Here is an 18930-nt window from a genome sequence, read left to right as displayed (position 1 = left end):
CAAAGAAAAAAAGAAAAAGTGAAATGGATTAGCCTTATCATTTTTGCGTCGTTAAAGTTGGCCTTCGAATATAAATAAAAATCGTAAAAATTAACAAATTATTCTCGTATGGTAATACGAACGCACATTGTCGGAAGAAAACTTTTTTTTTGCGAAAAAAATGTTTTCAACATTTCGCCGATTCCGAGTTGCGAAATCGGATGCAACGAACAATGGAGCGCGCTTATCGCTGGATGCAAAATTCTTGCCTCCCCGATTCGAGAGACTTCTCGTAGAATCATACCGGAAAAGTTGGTGCATCGGTCACCCGCGATAAAATTTCGAAGACAAAAGTTCTCGTGGCTTTGTGCCCGAGGGCGGCGAATCGTAAATTAGATTTACGAGGGTTGCGCGAGCTTTCCGCGAGATCTCGAGGTCGCCCCGACCTATTTTACCGGCGGAGTCGAATCCGAAAAATTTTTCGCCAAATCGAAGATGTACGAGATCTTCGGGTACGAGATGATTTCGCATCTCCGATGAACTTCGTCCGTTCATTCCGCCTGACTACATTCGGGGTTGCACTACCTTTCTACGTGCTCCGTAGTTCTCATAAGATCATCTTCTAGGGTCCGAACATAACGAACGGCATTTTTTTTTCCCGATGGGGAAAAAGGTACGTCGTAAAAAACGGGACTCACCCTATACCGTATACGTATTATAATTAACAAAAAAAAAAAACTAGCGCCGCGCACGCGTCGCGTAACCTTTCACTTACCCCGTTGTTACGCACACAATTTATAGATATACGTAGATCGTGCGTATCCGTTACCTAATTCGATTTGGAAAATCGTTCGCGGTCCGAATGCAACCGATTTGGCGCAGGGTAGCCTCTACAAGTTGTAATCTTATCAGGCGTCGGCAATTTTTAATCGATCGGATCTCGGATCATTTCGCTGTACGTAACGTTTTGATGCAGGCCATTTACGGCTCTCATCCGGCGTGACGTCTTTCGTTTCAGGGGGATTTCCGAAGGGTTGAACTTTCGTGACAACGCATTTTACAACGTCGGTTATAGAGTTGGAACGGATCGATCGAACGATGTCAAAAATTTGTCACTTACCAATTTTATATCCGTTCAATCCGAGACGTGAACACCCCTTTCGTTAGCGCGGTGACGACGAATACGATGATTGAGATCGGAACCGAGCGATCGATTATTTCCGCAGGTATACACCGCGGTAGTCTCGGGTTCCGTAATTTATCGCTCGCGCTAACTGGTCCAGGAAAAGTTTCACCTCTCTTTGAAATAATCCGTATCGATTCTATACAGATATATACCTGTGGTTGGAGGGTGCACGTAGGATACGGATGATCTTCAACCGGTTTGAAAAATTTCAGTCAAGATTCGGTGCACACGACTACCGCCACGTGCGGTGAGAACTCTGAATTCGCAGATATCACGATTTTGCGGACGCTTTTTCGAAAAAATATACACCTGAATCGTGGAAGATAGGGTGTACGCCGCATTTCACGTCATTTTTCCCAACTCTTTTCGTTGAACAAGTTTCAGCAGCGATGGATATTCGATATCCCCATTGCGTCGGATTTTGAATTCGACGAGAAACAAATTTGGTAACTCTCTGTTAGCGGAGTTATTCGGGTGCGTACATCGTAGAATTTTCAAAGTAAGAATGCTCGGCTTATGAGATTATTAATAGCCCGCTCGCGTGTTCTCCTCCTTGAAGATTTTACCATTTTTCAAATATATTACGTATACGAATAGGCTTCCCTCGGAACCGTTTTGTTCCACAAATATATATATATATACGGTATATGTATACCTTCACAAGTGCGTTTCCCAACGTTCGTGCCACGACTTCGTTGACTTTATCTCCTTAAGGTTCCAGGTCTTGGTCCAGACGCTCTTCTATACTCGCTGCGTGTTCCGGTGAAGTTAACGTCCAATGCTCCGATCCTCTCCGCGTATCTCGAATACGTTAAACGAACGCGCGCGACGTATATTCATATTGAATTCGTCGATGAATAAATTATACGATCATTTACGAAGTTTTCAATTTTCGAAACGAACGAAACGACAAGCACCTTACGAGCGTACGCGACATACGTACCACGTGTGAAAATAACTACGTCCAATCGCATAGAAAATTCGATTCGAATCGAATTAAAAAATTGCCGCGCGCTTATCGTCAGAGAATCTCCAGTTGATTTTTGATAAAGTTTTCCGTTCCGGCTCAAGATTTGCTCGAAATTTTTTTTTCCCCGTCCAATCGGGAGATACTGAGGTAACGAGACTCGAGAAATGTTTACTTTCTCGATACAGCGAGGACCATCGCAATAGGAATCTCGTATTTTTTGATCGTTCAGAGAATTTGATCGGGGCATTCGCGTTCCGCGAACTCTCGGTATTGGTGAATTTCGATTATTCCGGTGCACCGGGGGTGCCGTAAAATTCCGTAAAGAAGGGTCGTCGGGAGGATCGAGAGAAACTCGAACGGTGCGAAGTGGTCGGCGTCGTGATGAACACATGACCGGCTGCTACCTGGCCCGCGGGGCTGCTGGACCTTTCTTTGCTCACTCCACGCCGGGCACAAGGTTCCTACCTGCTCGATCTGTTCTCTCTCTTTTTCTCTTCTTTCGATCCAAGTTTCGCCTTCTCGCTTTACCTTCGCGACGGATTGTCCCACCTATAGAGGAGGTAAGCCACAGCCGCAGCCACTTTTGCCGCTGCCACGAAGAGCCAAGGCGGGGGCCCCAACCGGACTTCAGTGTAATGCCGAACGTCGTTTAGAGAATGTCAAACCAGTCGCGTTGCGTGATGTGCGGTGCTTCAGTTTTCAACGAGGACTTATCGATATTATTTAAAAAAACTTGACTACCCAAAAGTTGAAGAAACACAAAAAATAAAAAAAAAAAAACACAACCGGAAGTTCGATCGCCGCGGATGAAAATCCCTCGAAGCTGTGAGATCGTCGCATTATTTCGGAGTACCGCGCCGGAGGGAAGGAAGCTCTCTGAAAATTAAAACTCTGAGGATTATTCCTTTCGTTGTATCGCATATATATACCTGCAGCGTAGAGCTGCAGTGATGCAGGGCGAGAGGTGAATGAATATTTATACTCGAATTACATGGTCGTGTCTTATAGCGACGCTAAGTACGTCGTAGTCTATACTAAGGACTAACTAACTAGTCATTACCCGAATCGAACTTTACTCCCGTCATCATCCCGGCGTACGACGAATAGGATAATTTTAGAACATGAGTTACAACGCGTACACAATATCGCACAGACATCGGTTATATTTTTAATGACGTGTGGCATCCGATCGGTAGTTTGTAGCGTAAATTATTCGATTGCGTCACCGTTATCGCCCGTTGCGTACGTGGATAACAAAAGGTGGAAACTAAACGCCGTGAAATGTAACGCGAAACGTAGGGTAATTGAACGGGAGTAAGCGGGATGCGGGTGCGAGTGGACGTCGCGTCGTCCAGAGTTTCGTCAGCGTTGCTGTACGTATTCGTTTCGTAAAATTAGCTGCGGGTGACGAAATTTTATCGGACAAAGGATATAACGCGACCGTGAAAACTTGCCAAGGTCGATCAACCTCGGTCACTCCTCCTCTTGTTTTTATTCCTCCGCTTGTTCGCCTTCTTTTTTTTTTTTTTTTATCGGCCTCTCGCAAGTTCACCCGTAAGTACGTTTGACGAATTGATTTTCAGTTCGACGATATGGAAGCGGGGAAGAAAAAGCAGTTTCAAAAATAAACGATAGATTTCCGTCGTAGCGCCGTAGATCGAGCACCGGTTCGCCTTATCGACGAAATCAATCTCGATCGAACGGCGATCTCGAGGGGGACGCCGTGAAAAGTTGAAAATTAAATTTACGGCTAATAAACTACTTATATCGATATCCGGTCGAACCTCCTACGAAAACGGAGGAAGAACAAACGTCAGCTGTTCACGTATGACGCGTATACCGACACTGTATGCGTAGTTCGAATAACAATGGGGGTCGGGCGATCAATTGAAATCGAGTTACGAAACCGGCTTGAATCTCGAACGTTAAAAGCCTAGATCCGACCGGCGGTGTTACCCCAGACTCTAGTAGCCGGGCGAACCTCGTCGAGTCTGGTTTGACGTGAATTTCAAATTTTCGGATCCATGAACCGAGCGGCAAAGGCTTTTCGGGACCATCGCAGGGAACGAGAGAAGACTCGACGTCGGCGTTGCTCGAAATCGAGTCGAAGCGACGGACGACAGTGACAGTGGGAGTGTCGTTTGCACAAAGGAAGTCTATTCGATTAGCGGTATTACAGATCGTGTTGCACGTCGACCCAGACTACCGTACGTATCCCCCTGGAGTTTGAATTCAGGTCAGTTCCGAACAGATCGAGCGAACGTGACTTTTTTGCATCAGATTTGCCGGAGTATGTCCTCGAAAAACGATCTTCGCCTTTATCTCATTTTGTCTAGTAATTGTTTTTCTATTTTTTTTTTTGACTACAAGTACGTTTGATTTTTTACCGCGGAACGAATATTCGATTCCGCTACACTTGAAACACATCTTCCTCTGAAATAATTAAAACGGCTTCGAAATTTGTCACGCTTTCTTGAATACGTTGCGTCCGCCATGCGTTTCGACACGACGTAAGATCTTGGAAAATTGCGTGTAGTTTTCGAACGAAATGAACAACATAAAATTCACATACCCTCACGCGTATTCAAACGAACGAATAAATCGTCTCGTACGCTTGTGAGATGATAGGTCGAGTTATTCGTATCGAAGAACGTAACCGTTAGAAAACTATCCTTTAACCGTCAAACTGTTAAAAAGAATGGAGAAAGTTGCAGGCGTATACTTTTTGACTGTCCCACTTAACGCCCGGTGTAAATTCTACCGGAGCCCCCTAGGCGTAGGCTGCATTCGCATTTGAAGGCCATTTAAACGAGAAAACTAACGTATGCCACCCGGCTGGCTTACCTTATCATAAAACGACACGTGTGCGTAACAATCGTGTAACAAATAGCGCCGAAAACTTTCTAGTTATATCTTCGCGCAGTTTGCATCGTTCGTATATTATCATGCTCGAATGATGTCATTTAATTTTACAGCCAACCGTTATTACAGCGAATCGTCACGGATGCACTCGCGAGTGATTCTTTTTCCCAGAAATTACATCGTCGGTAACGAAATGCAACCTTGACCTCTCAAGTTTCCGATGTTCTCTACCGACGAGAAGCTTGTCCGGTGTAGCGAAACGTTCGACGGTGTCTTCCAAATTGGGAAACTTTGAGGTCGATTGTATTCGCATGATGGTCGTTGTATTCTCGACTCATTAGAAGGTCTGAATCAATCACATGATACCAAAAATGCAACTCACTTATCGTTAGTTAGCTGTTTTTATTACGTAATTCATTGCACAATTTTGTACTCCGATGTTAAATATGAACGAAATCGTTGATTACAGTAAGGAGACACTTTACCGTTCGGAAATATCGACACCTGATCGAATGGTTTGTTATTTTTTATTTGGTCACGTGAATCGTGGCCAGATGTTTGCAAAAAAGAAAAAAAGAAAAAAAACAGAAAGGAAAAAATGACAAATTCGCCCGACAACAAGTCGCGATATTTTTCGCGCGTGCTGTGCGAAACAATGACTCGTGACGTACATTCTCGTTCCAGATCCAGCGGGCACATTCCTTCAGGCATTCCATCCTCGTCCATAATGATACGAAGAATGATCCGTGAGCTATTCGTCTCGATCAACCAACCGATACCATTATGAATATGTATCGAGAAAAACGATACAAACGAAAAATAAGAAAACAATCTAGAGACATTAGAAATTTTTTTTGCGTTTGGAACAAAATGGCGACTGTGAACGTCCGATTGGGTTCGGGTATCGCACGAAGATTTTCTTTTCGAACGGAGGGCTGCAGTTGGGCTGTGGGATTAAAAAATTTCGAATTCGATCGAGCATAAAGTGGACGACCTTATCGCGCGTTGCGTGTCATCTCTTGGCGAGGGGCAACCGATTTTATTATATCCGCAATATCGGGCAGCTGTTTAATTCGTAATGGCAAGCTGTGGAGCAATACGTGACATTATGTCGTTTCGCCAGAGCTAGGGTAGGATAATAACGACGGGTTGACTATAATTTAATATTACGTTACAAGAATACGGGTCGGGCACGTGTTCGGAAATCGGAGGACAGCCGATAACCGATGTGTCGATTGTGTAGCGGAATAAAAATCGTAATCTAAATCGGCGAACGATTCTCGTATAATTCTTTCGACACTCTTTCAAAGGAATAGCGTCGTTGATTGGATATCTGTAATTCACTTCAATCGGGTGACGACATCGAGAAGAGTATCGCGAACTCGATGATCCATTTCCAATAGGTGGACGTCTGACTTTTGGAATCGAACGACATAGGGAATCTTGAATATTTTTTGATCGTCGGATAACTATAGTCTTCAGAAATAATGCCATCGGTAATGCGACAATCGACGTTTGCCGCGCAGCTGAAAATCAGCTCGATTCTATTTAGAAATCGATTTCATTGGGCATATATTTACTTTTCGCTCCAGTTGGAAGCTGCGAAAAAGAAAACTTGTCGATAAAACCCATTGGAGTATAAAACTACACGTTTGAACTACAAAACGGTTGCCTTATTATATACTCGGCGCATTCCTTTGGGCTGCAAAATAGTGACTCACCGGTATATGTATAATATCAGATTCCTTCGGTGACTAATCGAGATTGCAAATTATGCGCTGCTTTAATTGCGTACAAAGTAGATGAGATAACCAAACCGAGCGAGTATCGATAGAAAACCCGATAGCCACATGTAACGTGATTTATACAAAGGGTTCGCTCGCGTAATCGTGATCCGCATAATATCCGCGTACGTCGAAGAACCGCGGAGCGTGTCGACCTCGAACTATTCCACTTGAAAGAAGAAAAAAAAAAAATAATGGGAACTGCTAAAAGATTTTCACCGCAAACTACTCCACGGTTGACCGCAAATTCGTTGAATTATTCGAAAGGACGATTTACACTAGACTCGGACGTTCCATTTATCCATCCTAGGTACGGTTTTCGTTCGGGGCGTATCGTCGCCGGGATATTCGAAACCGAAGTGTCACGGTGGTCCGTTCGCCGTCAATTACAGTCGCAATTAATTGTAATCCTAGTCCGGCGGCTCACCTCGCGTAATTTCATCGCGAACGTAGTCCTCTGCAGCGGATCAGCGGCAGTGCGTTGCGAACGCCGTTGAAATAGAAATCGTTCGCCTAGAAACTCGGGTCCCAAAGTTACACCGTCTCGTATGAAAATGGCTCCCACGCGATCGGTAACTGGTTTTTTCCCCCGAACCGTCCGAGTCTCGGGTCGTTGTTTTCGAAACCCGTCCATAAATTACTCTAGCAAAGATGACTGGCTCGCAGTCGTACGCCTCAATCTAAAAAGTTACGGTTATATTTTAATAAAGGAAAAAGCCACAGAGATCACGGTTCTTGAATATATCCGTTCGACCGCGATGTTTCGAACGAAACGTACCAGAGCGCTTTTCTTCGCGTTTTCACGTAGTAGCGATTAAACGGTGACTAAACGAAAATCGTGTACGGAGAAATCGCGTCCATTCGTCGGGCCAGGATATCCAGCTAGCGACACTTTCGCTTTTATAGTATAAAACTTCACGACACGTCTTATCTCCTATCTGGATATTTTTAGGACGATTTACCTCGAAGACACGGGGTCGTTCGCCAGACGTTGCTGCACGGATAAAATAATAAATATTCATGCTCCGGTTAGTTTTCGACACGTGCCATCCACGCGGGAGCAAGGAACCGTTCTTCTGTGGGTAATCTTTAAAGGCAGCCGTGTCTCCGTGTCCTCCGTGACGTTACGTCTTTCGAATACCAAAATCACTCACTATTGGTGTTGAACGATCGTTTCCTACCTAACTACACATCTTTGCGGATATCCGATAATGGGACGCCCTATGAGTTTAAGGATTTGAATAACCCGTAGCTCGTATCGGTACCCTCTCGGTAACAAGGTCTCGAGAATCACGTGACGTCTCCTTTGTTCTTACTCCCATTTCCATTCCCTAATTTTTTTTCGTCCACGGAAGACGCGTAGCGCGTACAGGAAAAAATTACCTCGCTCCCCTTCTTCGGGCCAAGGCTTTCTACCCTATTGTATAAACGGAACTTGGCTTAGCTGGTACCCCTGCAAGATTTCCTTGTGTACGATTTCCACCTGGACTCACAGCAGCAGACGTTATAGTTTTACAGCTGTGCCTTTTATGTACAACGAATGCTCCCCGAGTAAGCGCATGTGTCCGGAAATATACCACCCAGTGTCCGTAGATATAGCGGTAGAACGGTACGTACGTACGTATACGTACGTACCTATAAAGTTGCGGGCATTGTCACTAGCGTGCATAAGAAACACCCGGCTAGTTGCCAACATTTCACACCTCGCAATTAAGACTGTGTAATTGTGGAATGCAATTACACCGTGTATGGTGATATAACGTTGATCCGTGCAGCGGTCGTCTGCCCTGAATCTGAAGTTAAATAGAATTTCGAATAAAGTGAAATGAAGAAAAAAAAAAAGAAAAGAAAACAATTGATGGGAAAGGTAAAAAGGGATAAAATAATCGAAAGACCGCCCTTGGCGTTTCCTGTACCGCGGGTGGACATGAATCAACGCTAACTGGTCAATCAGAGTAGGATATGGAGGTAAAAATATTAATGGCCTACCTTATGGTAGTTTATGTAAGCGTGTACGTTACACGTGCGCTTATACCTGTATAGGTGTGTGACTTATACGAGCCTCGTGAGACTAGTTAATAACAGAAAGTATGCATCGTGCGGCACGGCCACGGATATCTATCTGCACAAAACCAGTACCGCGAGTCAGGAATAATTCATACCGATATACGCCGTATAACGCGAACGTATTGTATACGTAGACGTATAAATTCCTACGTGTTCGTCTCGATATTCGACGGTATTGTCTGATATACTCGGTCGCCAAGATATCCGTTCTCCCCCCCCCCCCCCTCCGCTCCATTTTACATCGAGTATTCGTATAAAACAATGGGACCCGGGGTTCGATCTCTCGTTTAATCTCGGCCACACGAAATGAAAGAGTAGCGTCGCAGTATATTCAACGTTATTTTTTCTCATCCGTTTCAGATGGAGAGCGAGGTGCGATCGTTGAAGCAGGAATTGGAGCGGACTCGCGAGGCGCTGAAACTGGCGACGAAACGGTGTCGCGATCTCGTACGAGAATTGGATCATCGTACGGCGGATCGGGACACGGAGAGATCGTTACGGGATCAACAACTGTCGCGTATACTTCGCGCCCTTCTCGTCGTAGAGGGACGCCTCAAGCAGGAGCAGAAATCGATCCGTCAACTTCTCTGCGAAAAGGACAACGTGATAAGAAATCAACAATTGGAAATAGCCAAGTTGCGTAGGTACACGAAGAATTACATAAAATGTAAACGGGACAACACGCTGTGCAAGGGTGTTCTCGACGCCGACGAATCGACGGAAATCATGTCCGACGATCTTCACGGTGTATTGTCCGGCAATAGCGACGTCGCCAGATCCGACAGTAGCCTCAGCAAAGACATTCGCACGCTCAAGTGCGAGATCATAACCAGATTGAACGAGGACTCCGACCAGGATCACGGGCTTCGTAAGGCGCACAGTTTCGCCGAGAGCGACGTTTCGAAAACAAGCATCACCTCCAGCGAGATCACCGACGCGTCGATCACCACTACGGACAGCAGTCCGTCGATGTTGAGTACGGAGGGATTTTGCGAGGGCGAAAGTACCGACGTATCGCCCGGTTCCACGCTGAACAAGTCGACCCACAGGTGTACCCCGATCGTCATTACGGACGAACTTTTGTCGAGCGACAACGAAATCGCCGGTGACGAAAGACCCGAGTTACCGAAACGAAAGGTTGTTTCCGTACGCGGCAAGTTGCTCAAAGAATCGAAAAGGTCGGAGTTCAAAGGCAACGGGGTTACGCGGACGGAGAGCAAAGACGACGGAATGGACAGTAACTTCGTCTCCGACGAGGAACCCGTTTATGAAAATACTTGCTATCTCGAGTCCAGTAAAGAAACAACGAACGGCTCGGACGACTCGGTCGAACTGACTAGGAACAACATCAATAAATCCGATCGCGCCGATCAGCCCGCTACGATGGAACAGAGTTTAGAGGAAAATAGTGGGAATTGGTACAGCGATCCGGACGAGGATAAAGCCAGTGACGAGGTATTCCGACATCGGGCTTATCAACCGAACAGCAAACACAACTCGGTTCTGGAATGCGTTAATCAGATTCTATTGCGTGACATGGAAGAAGAGGAAAATGTCCTTTCGGTACCGAGGAGATTCAAATACCGTGGAAGGACCGTTAGATTCCAGCCGGCAAGATTATCGGACATCGAGTCAGTCGGATCCGAAATGGAGAGGAGAAATTCCGAGGAGCATGTCTCCGAACCGAAAGACGGAACGCGTCTCGACGAACGTAACGAGGTTAACGATTCCGCGGGATTCATCGGTTCGCTTACGGACTCGGATTTCAGAGCGAAGTTGGTGCAATCTCCCGGTGAGTCGGGGCGTGATTCGATGACGGAAGTCCTTGGCTCTTCAAACGTGGATTTTGAAGGATCCAAAGCGATACCGCTGGTAATCATCGAGCCGAAAGTCGAACCTGAAACGGTCGGTGCGGAAACTAACGCGACGACTCCTCAGAAAATGAAAATCTGTACAGACCTGATGAAAGTGTCGTCGGTACACAGATCGAGTCCGCCGTTGAAAATGGAACGGATGGAGGAAAAAACTTGCCTTCAAATGTGCGCCAAAGGGCTGACGATCGCTAAAAATTTGGACTACGAGGAGATCGAGTCGTTGCCGGAAATAAATTCTGGTATAAAAACACCGCCGGCTTTGCCGCCGAAACCGCAGTACAAAAATAACACGTTGATACTGAAGAAGATACCGAGTCCCTCTTTTCTGATAAACGAAACGCACAAGAAACAAGGCGGAGTCGATAGTACGCCCGAGCACGACAAGAAACTGTTCAATTTTTCGGTATCGCCCAAGCTGGGAACGGTTCGCAGTTTATCGTACGAAGAGAAGATAACATCGAAATCTTCGCGAACGAACAACAACGAATCGCAGAACGACGTCCTCCTCAAGAACAAATTCGACAGTTTGAGATCGTCTTTTCAGTCACGACAGAATTTGAACAACGTTTACGAGGGTGTTGGAAGAATGCCAAAGGTCACGAATATCGTGCGACACTTCGAAGAGTTCAAAATCGGCGAGGCCGAGGACCGGACCATCGCCAAGGACAAAGATAAAAACAAGGACAGGGAGGTCGAAAAGTTACGACTGGACTACGACCAGGATGACATTCGGCAAAATTTCGAAGAATTCAATCTGGACGAATGCGATCTGTTCCACGACCCGGATCGCGCCGATGCCGACGGATCGGAGAGGCTGAACGACCTGATACTAGCGACGCAAATCGAGAACACGACCAAGGGTAAAGATTTGAATGCAAATGGCGGGTATGACCACTTCCTAGAGGCAACGGGGCTCAGTACAAAGTCTATTCTGACCCCTTCGCGACTGCTCAGCAATCACAAGAGCATGCTGAAACCGAAGGACGTGAAGTACAAGAACAAGATCAAAGCGACCGCGGTATTGGAAAGGCACGGTATCGCCGCTGTTAGCTCCACCCACACCCACGTTAAACACTGGACCGGCCCTTTCGTCTGAGCTGACTTACAGTTTGTAACTCGTGTGGCGCTTTAAAAGACTCCTCGGTTGAATATTTGAATTTTTCTCGAATCCCTTCCGTCGATAGTCGTCCGTCCGTCCGTCTGACGCGAGTAGAAATATTCCCCGCTGACGGACGATCTTGTGAGTTTACTCGATTTATCTTCAGAATTGATGAATTGTCTCCACACGCGGTCACCGCGTGTGAACGTGATTTGTAATTTTTTTTCAACGAATCTGAAGAGTTTATTACCTGAGAGTAAGGATATTATTTATTTGCGTGAGGTGTGCTTCGCTGTAAAGCTGGCGTTTAAAATTGTCCATTACCGCATCTCCGAATAATAATCTTTATGTCAAAGCTTCCGTAGCTTTTCTGTATACGAATGTAAATAAAACTATGTATGTGAAAGTATAATATGTTTTTCTAAAGAGCGATATCGACACTCGATAATTTCACATGTGATCAAAACACCGTTAATTTCGTTATCACGACCATTATATTCTCATGAAGTTCAAAAGTGCATGTACCGAATAGTGAATCGGTTGATTTTCTTGGATAAAATTTTTCTGTATCTCTACGTGTAATTAGCCGTATGATAACATAGATCGTTACTTACATTCAACTTAATAAATTGAACGAACTTGAATAAAGTTTGCGCAACAAAATTTCATTGCAAATTCTATGGGGTGTGACGAACGACGGAGCACATAAAAACTCTCCAGATGAATAAAATATTTCTTATAATTACCTAAATGTCATTAACATCTTTACTGGAATATTTTTTCACTTAGTGTTTTTTTTTTTTTTTTCTATCGATTGAACAATATCAGCACCAAATAAATGGTCAATGAATCGTTTCGGAGGGTGAGTCGCGTGAAACTTCGACTTTAACAAATAATGCAAAGCGATTGTATTGTTAGAGGAAGGGTAAACGCGCCCTATTGCCAACCCGACAATTGGAACGTTGTAATATTTCTGTGGCGATTGTTACAAGTATATGTACATTCGGAGGTAAATATGCCGCGTACAATTTCCATTCATTCACGCAAGGACAATCGTTTTATCGTTTAGTTTTATTATAGAGCTTGGAGCCAAAAAGTGACACGTGACTCACTCGAAGAACTCTTGTGATATTGCGAGGTGGACAAAAGGGGAAAACAAAAGATCGAAATTAGCGCAACGAGGAATAAAGTTCGACGAAAGCGATAAATATGGTCAGTCGAAGATACGTCGGAACTACCGTCGCGAAATATAGTTGACGTTCGTTCGAATATGTTCTGCCGATTCTCGCTCAAGCATATTTTTGACAAAATTCAAAAGGATCCGTTTTGGGCCGTCACGCGTTTCAGCTGGCTCTTCAGCCACTGGACCGGGTCAAATTTGATCTTCGGTATTGTATTCGGTGCAACGACCATTGGGCTCCATTTGTTCAGTTGGCTGCTCATTTACACGTCGTACTTCAACGAATACATAAATCGATCCCAAACCGCCCTTTCTCGCGCTGTTTATTGCACCACGCTCTTCACCCACACGCTCATCGTACCGGTGTTGATAACGACGTGGATGATCAGGGGGTGGAAACGAGTCCGCCGTTTCGCCTCGGTCATCCGAACGGTGGATAAAAGGTTAACGAGGGTCGGTATAACCACGAGGAATGCCTTCGTCCAGATGGAGTGGCTGGCGATGGTGTTCGCGCCGTTGATCGGCGTCGTTTATTTCATGCGGAGAGCAGAACTTCCTCCGAGCGAGCGCGGATTTGAATTTTCTAAATCATTGTTACCTCTGATGAAATTTTACATTTACAATCATTTTTTGATCGGGACTTACGTGCCTTGTTTCTTCGCCTTTTTCGCTCTAGTCGTTCACGATCGGTACCGAAGTATAAACTCGCTGTTGGAAAATATCTCGGGGGCCGAATACGGGAATAAAGATATCGCGGGTAACGAGGGACGGATGACCCTCGCCGAGTGGATAGCTGCGGTTCGCGAACTTCGGGCGCTTCATCGCAAGCTTTATTTTGCCGCGGAGAAAATTTCGCAGGCCTTTGGTCTCCAGATTCTGCAGCTCACCGTGTTGACGTTAGGGTCGGTCGTCAGCGGTTTCTACAATTTTCACGTGGCCAATGTCTTTCAGTGTGGAATGACCAAGTTCGACAGAAGAAGGATATTTTTGCAGGCCGTTATCGAACTTGGCCCAATTTGCGTGGCGGCGTATCACGGCGGTCGAACGATCGGTCAGGTAATTTTATTCTCTCGCAGAAAGAACATCCGAAGAATACTCGTCTGCGCGGAATACATGTGTTTTTTTTTTTTTGTTTTTTTTTTCTTTTTCTTTTCTTCTATGCCACAGGCAAGACGCACGGTAAATGTGCTGCAGGATGTCGGTGTTTCCAACGATATTCTGCGACTGGAAGTGAGGCGAATTTTTCGACTAGTCACGAGAAAGTCGATCACGAGTGATGAATATCTGTATTCTTTTTCTTGTTCAGATTTCAGCGTTTTCTCTTCAGCTGATCGATTACGATCTCCGTTTTTCGGCGTGCGGTTTCTTCGACATCGACTTGTCGTTGATTCGGAAGGTGGGTATAGGTGAGATCGATTGTAGCGAATAAGATATATCTCATAGGCCAAGCGTTGGAATAATTGTCAGTTGGACTAACAGATGGGTTTTTATTCTCGTAGATTACCGGAACCGTTATGACTTATTTGATCATTCTGATCCAAATCGGCAACCTGCAAGAACACTGTCGGAGCATTTCGGGCTGGACGGATTATTCCCGAAACAATTTCACGAATTCCTCAAATATTTTATAGACGTGTTGACTAACCATTTGCTGATGAGCTTTTTCTGTTTTAATGCGAGGCGTTCGCAAAAGCGCTGTATCATGTGTATTCATAACGTTGGTAAATCCATTATCTCGGTATTACACGATACACCTAAATTACGTAAAGTAAAGGGACAGTGGTACTCGTATTGCGAACGAAGCTTTTATTCTGCTTATTTTTCTGATCATCCGGTTCAAAGGTAAAAGGTCGGTACAAAAGCACATGTGTATCAATTGTTCTTTTTTTTTTTCTTTGGTATCCATTAATTGTTTTATCGATCTACATCACCAGTCTTCGATTTTTTTTGGCGAGAATTCTCAAGATGTTCCTCTCGCGAGTTGATGGATAATTTTCAAGAGCATCGATGTCTTCTTTTCGACCGATATTGTAACATCCGATGAAAACGAACAGTAAAAATCTCGTCGTTCGTGGAAGGTTATTTTTTCATTCCAATAAAAGACGAACTATGTGCATGGGATATAAATTTACATGCAATTCCCGCGGTTGATCCTCTACAATTTCCTTTGTCTTTTTATTTCGATTCAATGCAATCGAGTTCAAATAAAATATTCATTTCGCTGTACGGCGAATTAATATTGTTCTGAAAAAATGTACAAATGGTATTTCTGCTCGCCTCGATCGGTTATCCGTTTCGTAACATCAAACGAATATAGGCGTACCACTATTTTCAGCTTTCGAGATCATGTTCGACTACTTTTTCCACCGAAATCACTCGTATTTTTGCGTTTTCGGGTGCGTTAATTTTCCAACCTGATTTTGATATAATATGTTCATAATTTTTCGGAGATTCATCTTCCGCCTACGTCGGAAATGACATCGCACACGTGAAAAATGCACATCTGGAAAGTGTATCGTTATCCTAGCGTCGTAGATTATCGTTCGTTCCAGTCTGTGACCGTGTGTAAAATAAAAGAAAAAAAAAAAAGAAATGATAATCCGTGACTTTGGCCTTCGCCAATAAAACTACCTGTATCTTCGCTCGATGTAAAAATAAATCGAATTCACGGAGGCACGAGATTCCCGCGGGTCGTGTGCGATGTGAGAACTACTGATCGTAAAAATAAGTTTCAAGCGACAATCGGGCGACGGTGTCGTCGGCTTTTGGTCGTTAAACGAGCCGATAACAAGAGACTCCATTTTATTTTTCAGGTAGCTGCGGTCACCCGCTAGTTTCTTATCGATCTCGACAGTATAATCGTAAGCGTAACGATAAAGGCGATCGAGGTATTAAAAACATATGATGAAATCGGACACGTCAAACACAAAAGCATCCCTTTTTCTGAGGACGACTCTGAGTTCACGTTAAATTTGTTTAAATTTCCTTCAACGTTGCTCCAGTGTGCGCAAATGATCTTATACTTCTCAATGTCACGGTAGAGATAATTTCAGCCCAGAGCAATCACATCACCCGATTGGATGACGTACCTGTGTATTCTGCTTCCACTAAATTTCCTGCAACGAAATTATATTTGAACAACCGCAAACGTTTCATGTACGGAAGAAATTATAGGCAGCGGAGTGAACTTCGATACGAATGCGAAATATCAATGACCATCAATTACCGTCTATTTTTTCCTCGCCTTTGATTTCTTCGCTATCGCATGGCAAATACAACGCTCGAATAAATCGCCGGCGTATGATCGCAATCAATGAGATACGATAGTTTCGTAAGGTGAAATCGTCGAGCACTTCGATACACGTGAAGATACTTTCAACTTCTCAAAACGAGTGTCATAATATTTGCGATACGATCGTCGTGTCGCGCATGGGGGTAAATACGTCGCGGACACAATCCCATCGGATTACGCGCGAATAATGGTTTTATCGGTTTTCGATTTAGTTTTATTAATGCGTTACGCTCAGAAGTGACATTCAGCTTTCCATGAAGATACCGCCTGAAACATGAGCGATGGAAAAAGGAAAAAAAAAAAAAACGTCACCGCCGGTAAAATTTCACCACCTAACGAGCGGGCGATCGAAACGGTCAGTTGGAATATACGGGTACGATGTTGTTGGAACTACCGGACGTCTACTCTTTCGATATCTAGTTAACACCGACTGAAATATGTCTTACCGATTTTCGAACGATATTGTTTTCAAAAAATTTCTACCGGGTCCGTTTTGGGCAGTGATGTACCTCAGCTGGCCCTTCGCTCACTGGTACGGATCCGACCTGATCTTCGGTTGGATATTCAGCGGGACGATCGTCGCCTTCCACATCTGCATTTGGTCGTTCGTGTACCAGCGGTACTTCAACGAAATCGCGATGCGATTCCAAACTGAAGTTTCTCTAACTATTTACATGGCCTCGATAGTGACCCATATCCTTAACATACCCTTGTTGATAACGACGTGGATGATCAGAGGGCGGAAACGAGTCCGCCATTTTATATCGGCTATCGAAACGGTGGATGAAAGGTTGTCCAAATTTGGAATAAACACTAGAAAAAAGTTTATCGACTTCAAGTGGCTGGTGATAGTGGTGGGTCCGTTGGTCGGGATGCTAATTTTGCTTCGAGAACCAGTATATACTTATCACGATCTCGAAGTTGAACATTACGAAGTATTCATACAGTTACTTCGATTCTGGGGACAGTACGACATCGTGATCGCGTCGTACGTGTTGTATTTTTTCGTTTATCTGACCTGGGTCGTTGACGATCGCTACCGAATTATAAATTCGCTATTGGAAAATATCACGGACGCCGAATACGGGGATGAATATATCGCGGGAAACGGGCGACGAGTGACCCTTGCCGAGTGGATAGCTACGGTTCGCGGACTTCGGGCGCTTCATCGCAAGCTTTTTTTTGCCGCGGAGAAAATTTCGCAGGCCTTCGGTCTCCAGATACTGCAAATCACCTTGTTGACGTTATTGTCGTTCATCGGAGATCTCTATCAATATCACGTCTCTACCAAGTTACCTTGTGGGCAAACCACATCCGGGATAACGACGTTTCTGCTGCCGAATATTTTCAGATTGATCCCCATTTTCGTGGCAGCGTTTCAAGGCGATCGAACAATCGCTCGGGTAATCGGTTTGAATTTTCGAATGAACGAAATATCGATCACAGGTTACTGTATAAAATCAATCATTTTATTTCACAGGCGAAACGCACGATAATTGTGCTGCACGACACCGTAGTTTCCGACGATACTCTACGCATGGAAGTGAGATCATTTTCCACTCTGTGATCATCATCTTAATGATCGGAAGTATATATTTGTTTTATTTCTCGTGCAGGTTGCAACGTTTTCTCTCCAGTTGATTCACTACGATTTTCGCTTCTCGGCATGCGGCTTCTTCGACATCGACTTATCGGTAATTCATATGGTAGGGATTATCGAATTTTCGCCATCGCATACGAGCTAATTGTAAGGCTACTTTAATCAGAGTTTTTATTTCTTTAGATTGCCGGAACCATCGTAACTTACTTGATCATCCTAATCCAAATCGGGACCCTGCCGAAGCGTTGTCGGGGGATTTCAGATTGGGCAAATCGTTCTCAAAACAATGCAACCGAATTTCCAGATATCGATAATGCTAACGAATTGTTAGCCTCAAATTATTTACAATGATATTTCTGACCAACTTCAGGTGTCAGTCGAGTAGAAATTAAAAAATTCGTGAGTGAGCTCTCTGCATTGAAGAAAACGCTGAAACATTTCTATCACGGTGCATGGCCTCGGTATGATTTTAATAAATAAAAGCAGAGAATCCGTGTACTTTCTGGAATAACGGGGATGTAAATTCGATTAAGAATTTGAAATTGGTGAGAAGTGAAAAATTTTCTCGTAACGCTACGTCGAGTGCACTGAGGAAACTGAGAGATGAGATGAGAGGAAGATGAGATTCTAGCTTTATGTACTCGACGGATTGGTAATCCCGGAGTCTGATCAGACGAAAATATACTCGCTCCAACGAACGCCTGAAAATATGCAATCCGTGTTGCATCCGTACGATGTCGTGTCAGTCGTAACTGGAGCTCGGAAATTCGACGTATGAAAAATATGTAATCACGACGTTCGGTGATCGACAAACTAAAAAAATCGAATTCTAGCTCGAATTTAAGTTTGAAAATTATTTGGACATACTGCGTCATATATACATATATATTTATTCATTGTATATACATATACACTTTATTGTTCACCTGAATAATTAGAGAAGGTGTAACTATATTTTTGTTTCGAATAAAAAATTTTCAGCGCGAAAGATATCGCATTAGCGAATAACGATACAATGTTTAAATTATCTTACACTT

General features: G+C 44.2%; 3 protein-coding genes across 11 annotated transcripts in view; all 3 read left to right on the top strand.

Annotated features, from left to right (window-relative positions):
- Window positions 1-12233, top strand: part of LOC105694029 — a 42349-nt gene extending 30116 nt beyond the window's left edge. For 6 of the 9 annotated variants that reach the window (XM_012414335.3, XM_012414339.3, XM_048651168.1 and 3 more), the window contains one exon: window positions 9209-12233. In XM_012414335.3, the coding sequence (XP_012269758.2) occupies window positions 9209-11818 (2610 nt within the window). In that variant the 3' untranslated portion in view covers window positions 11819-12233. Of the gene's footprint in view, window positions 1-2742; window positions 3100-4095; window positions 4372-6465; window positions 8750-9208 lie in introns of those variants that run through there. The other 3 variants (XM_012414337.3, XM_012414338.3, XM_048651169.1) reach the window with 3 other exon arrangements.
- Window positions 12234-13091: 858 nt separating this feature from the next.
- On the top strand, window positions 13092-15594 carry LOC105694002. The gene is made up of 2 exons (XM_048651171.1): window positions 13092-14397; window positions 14501-15594. The coding sequence occupies exons 1-2, from the start codon at window positions 13092-13094 to the stop codon at window positions 14845-14847; spliced, it is 1653 nt and encodes a 550-aa protein (XP_048507128.1). The 3' UTR covers window positions 14848-15594.
- A 136-nt stretch (window positions 15595-15730) lies between these two features.
- Window positions 15731-18930, top strand: LOC125500039 (putative gustatory receptor 28b). Its single transcript, XM_048651173.1, has 4 exons — window positions 15731-17696; window positions 17774-17836; window positions 17910-17999; window positions 18077-18930. The coding sequence occupies exons 1-4, from the start codon at window positions 16731-16733 to the stop codon at window positions 18242-18244; spliced, it is 1287 nt and encodes a 428-aa protein (XP_048507130.1). The 5' UTR covers window positions 15731-16730; the 3' UTR covers window positions 18245-18930.

This window comes from Athalia rosae, chromosome 2, assembly GCF_917208135.1.
Source record: "Athalia rosae chromosome 2, iyAthRosa1.1, whole genome shotgun sequence".
Taxonomy (NCBI): domain Eukaryota; kingdom Metazoa; phylum Arthropoda; class Insecta; order Hymenoptera; family Athaliidae; genus Athalia; species Athalia rosae.
This window is presented reverse-complemented; position numbering and strand designations above follow the sequence as displayed.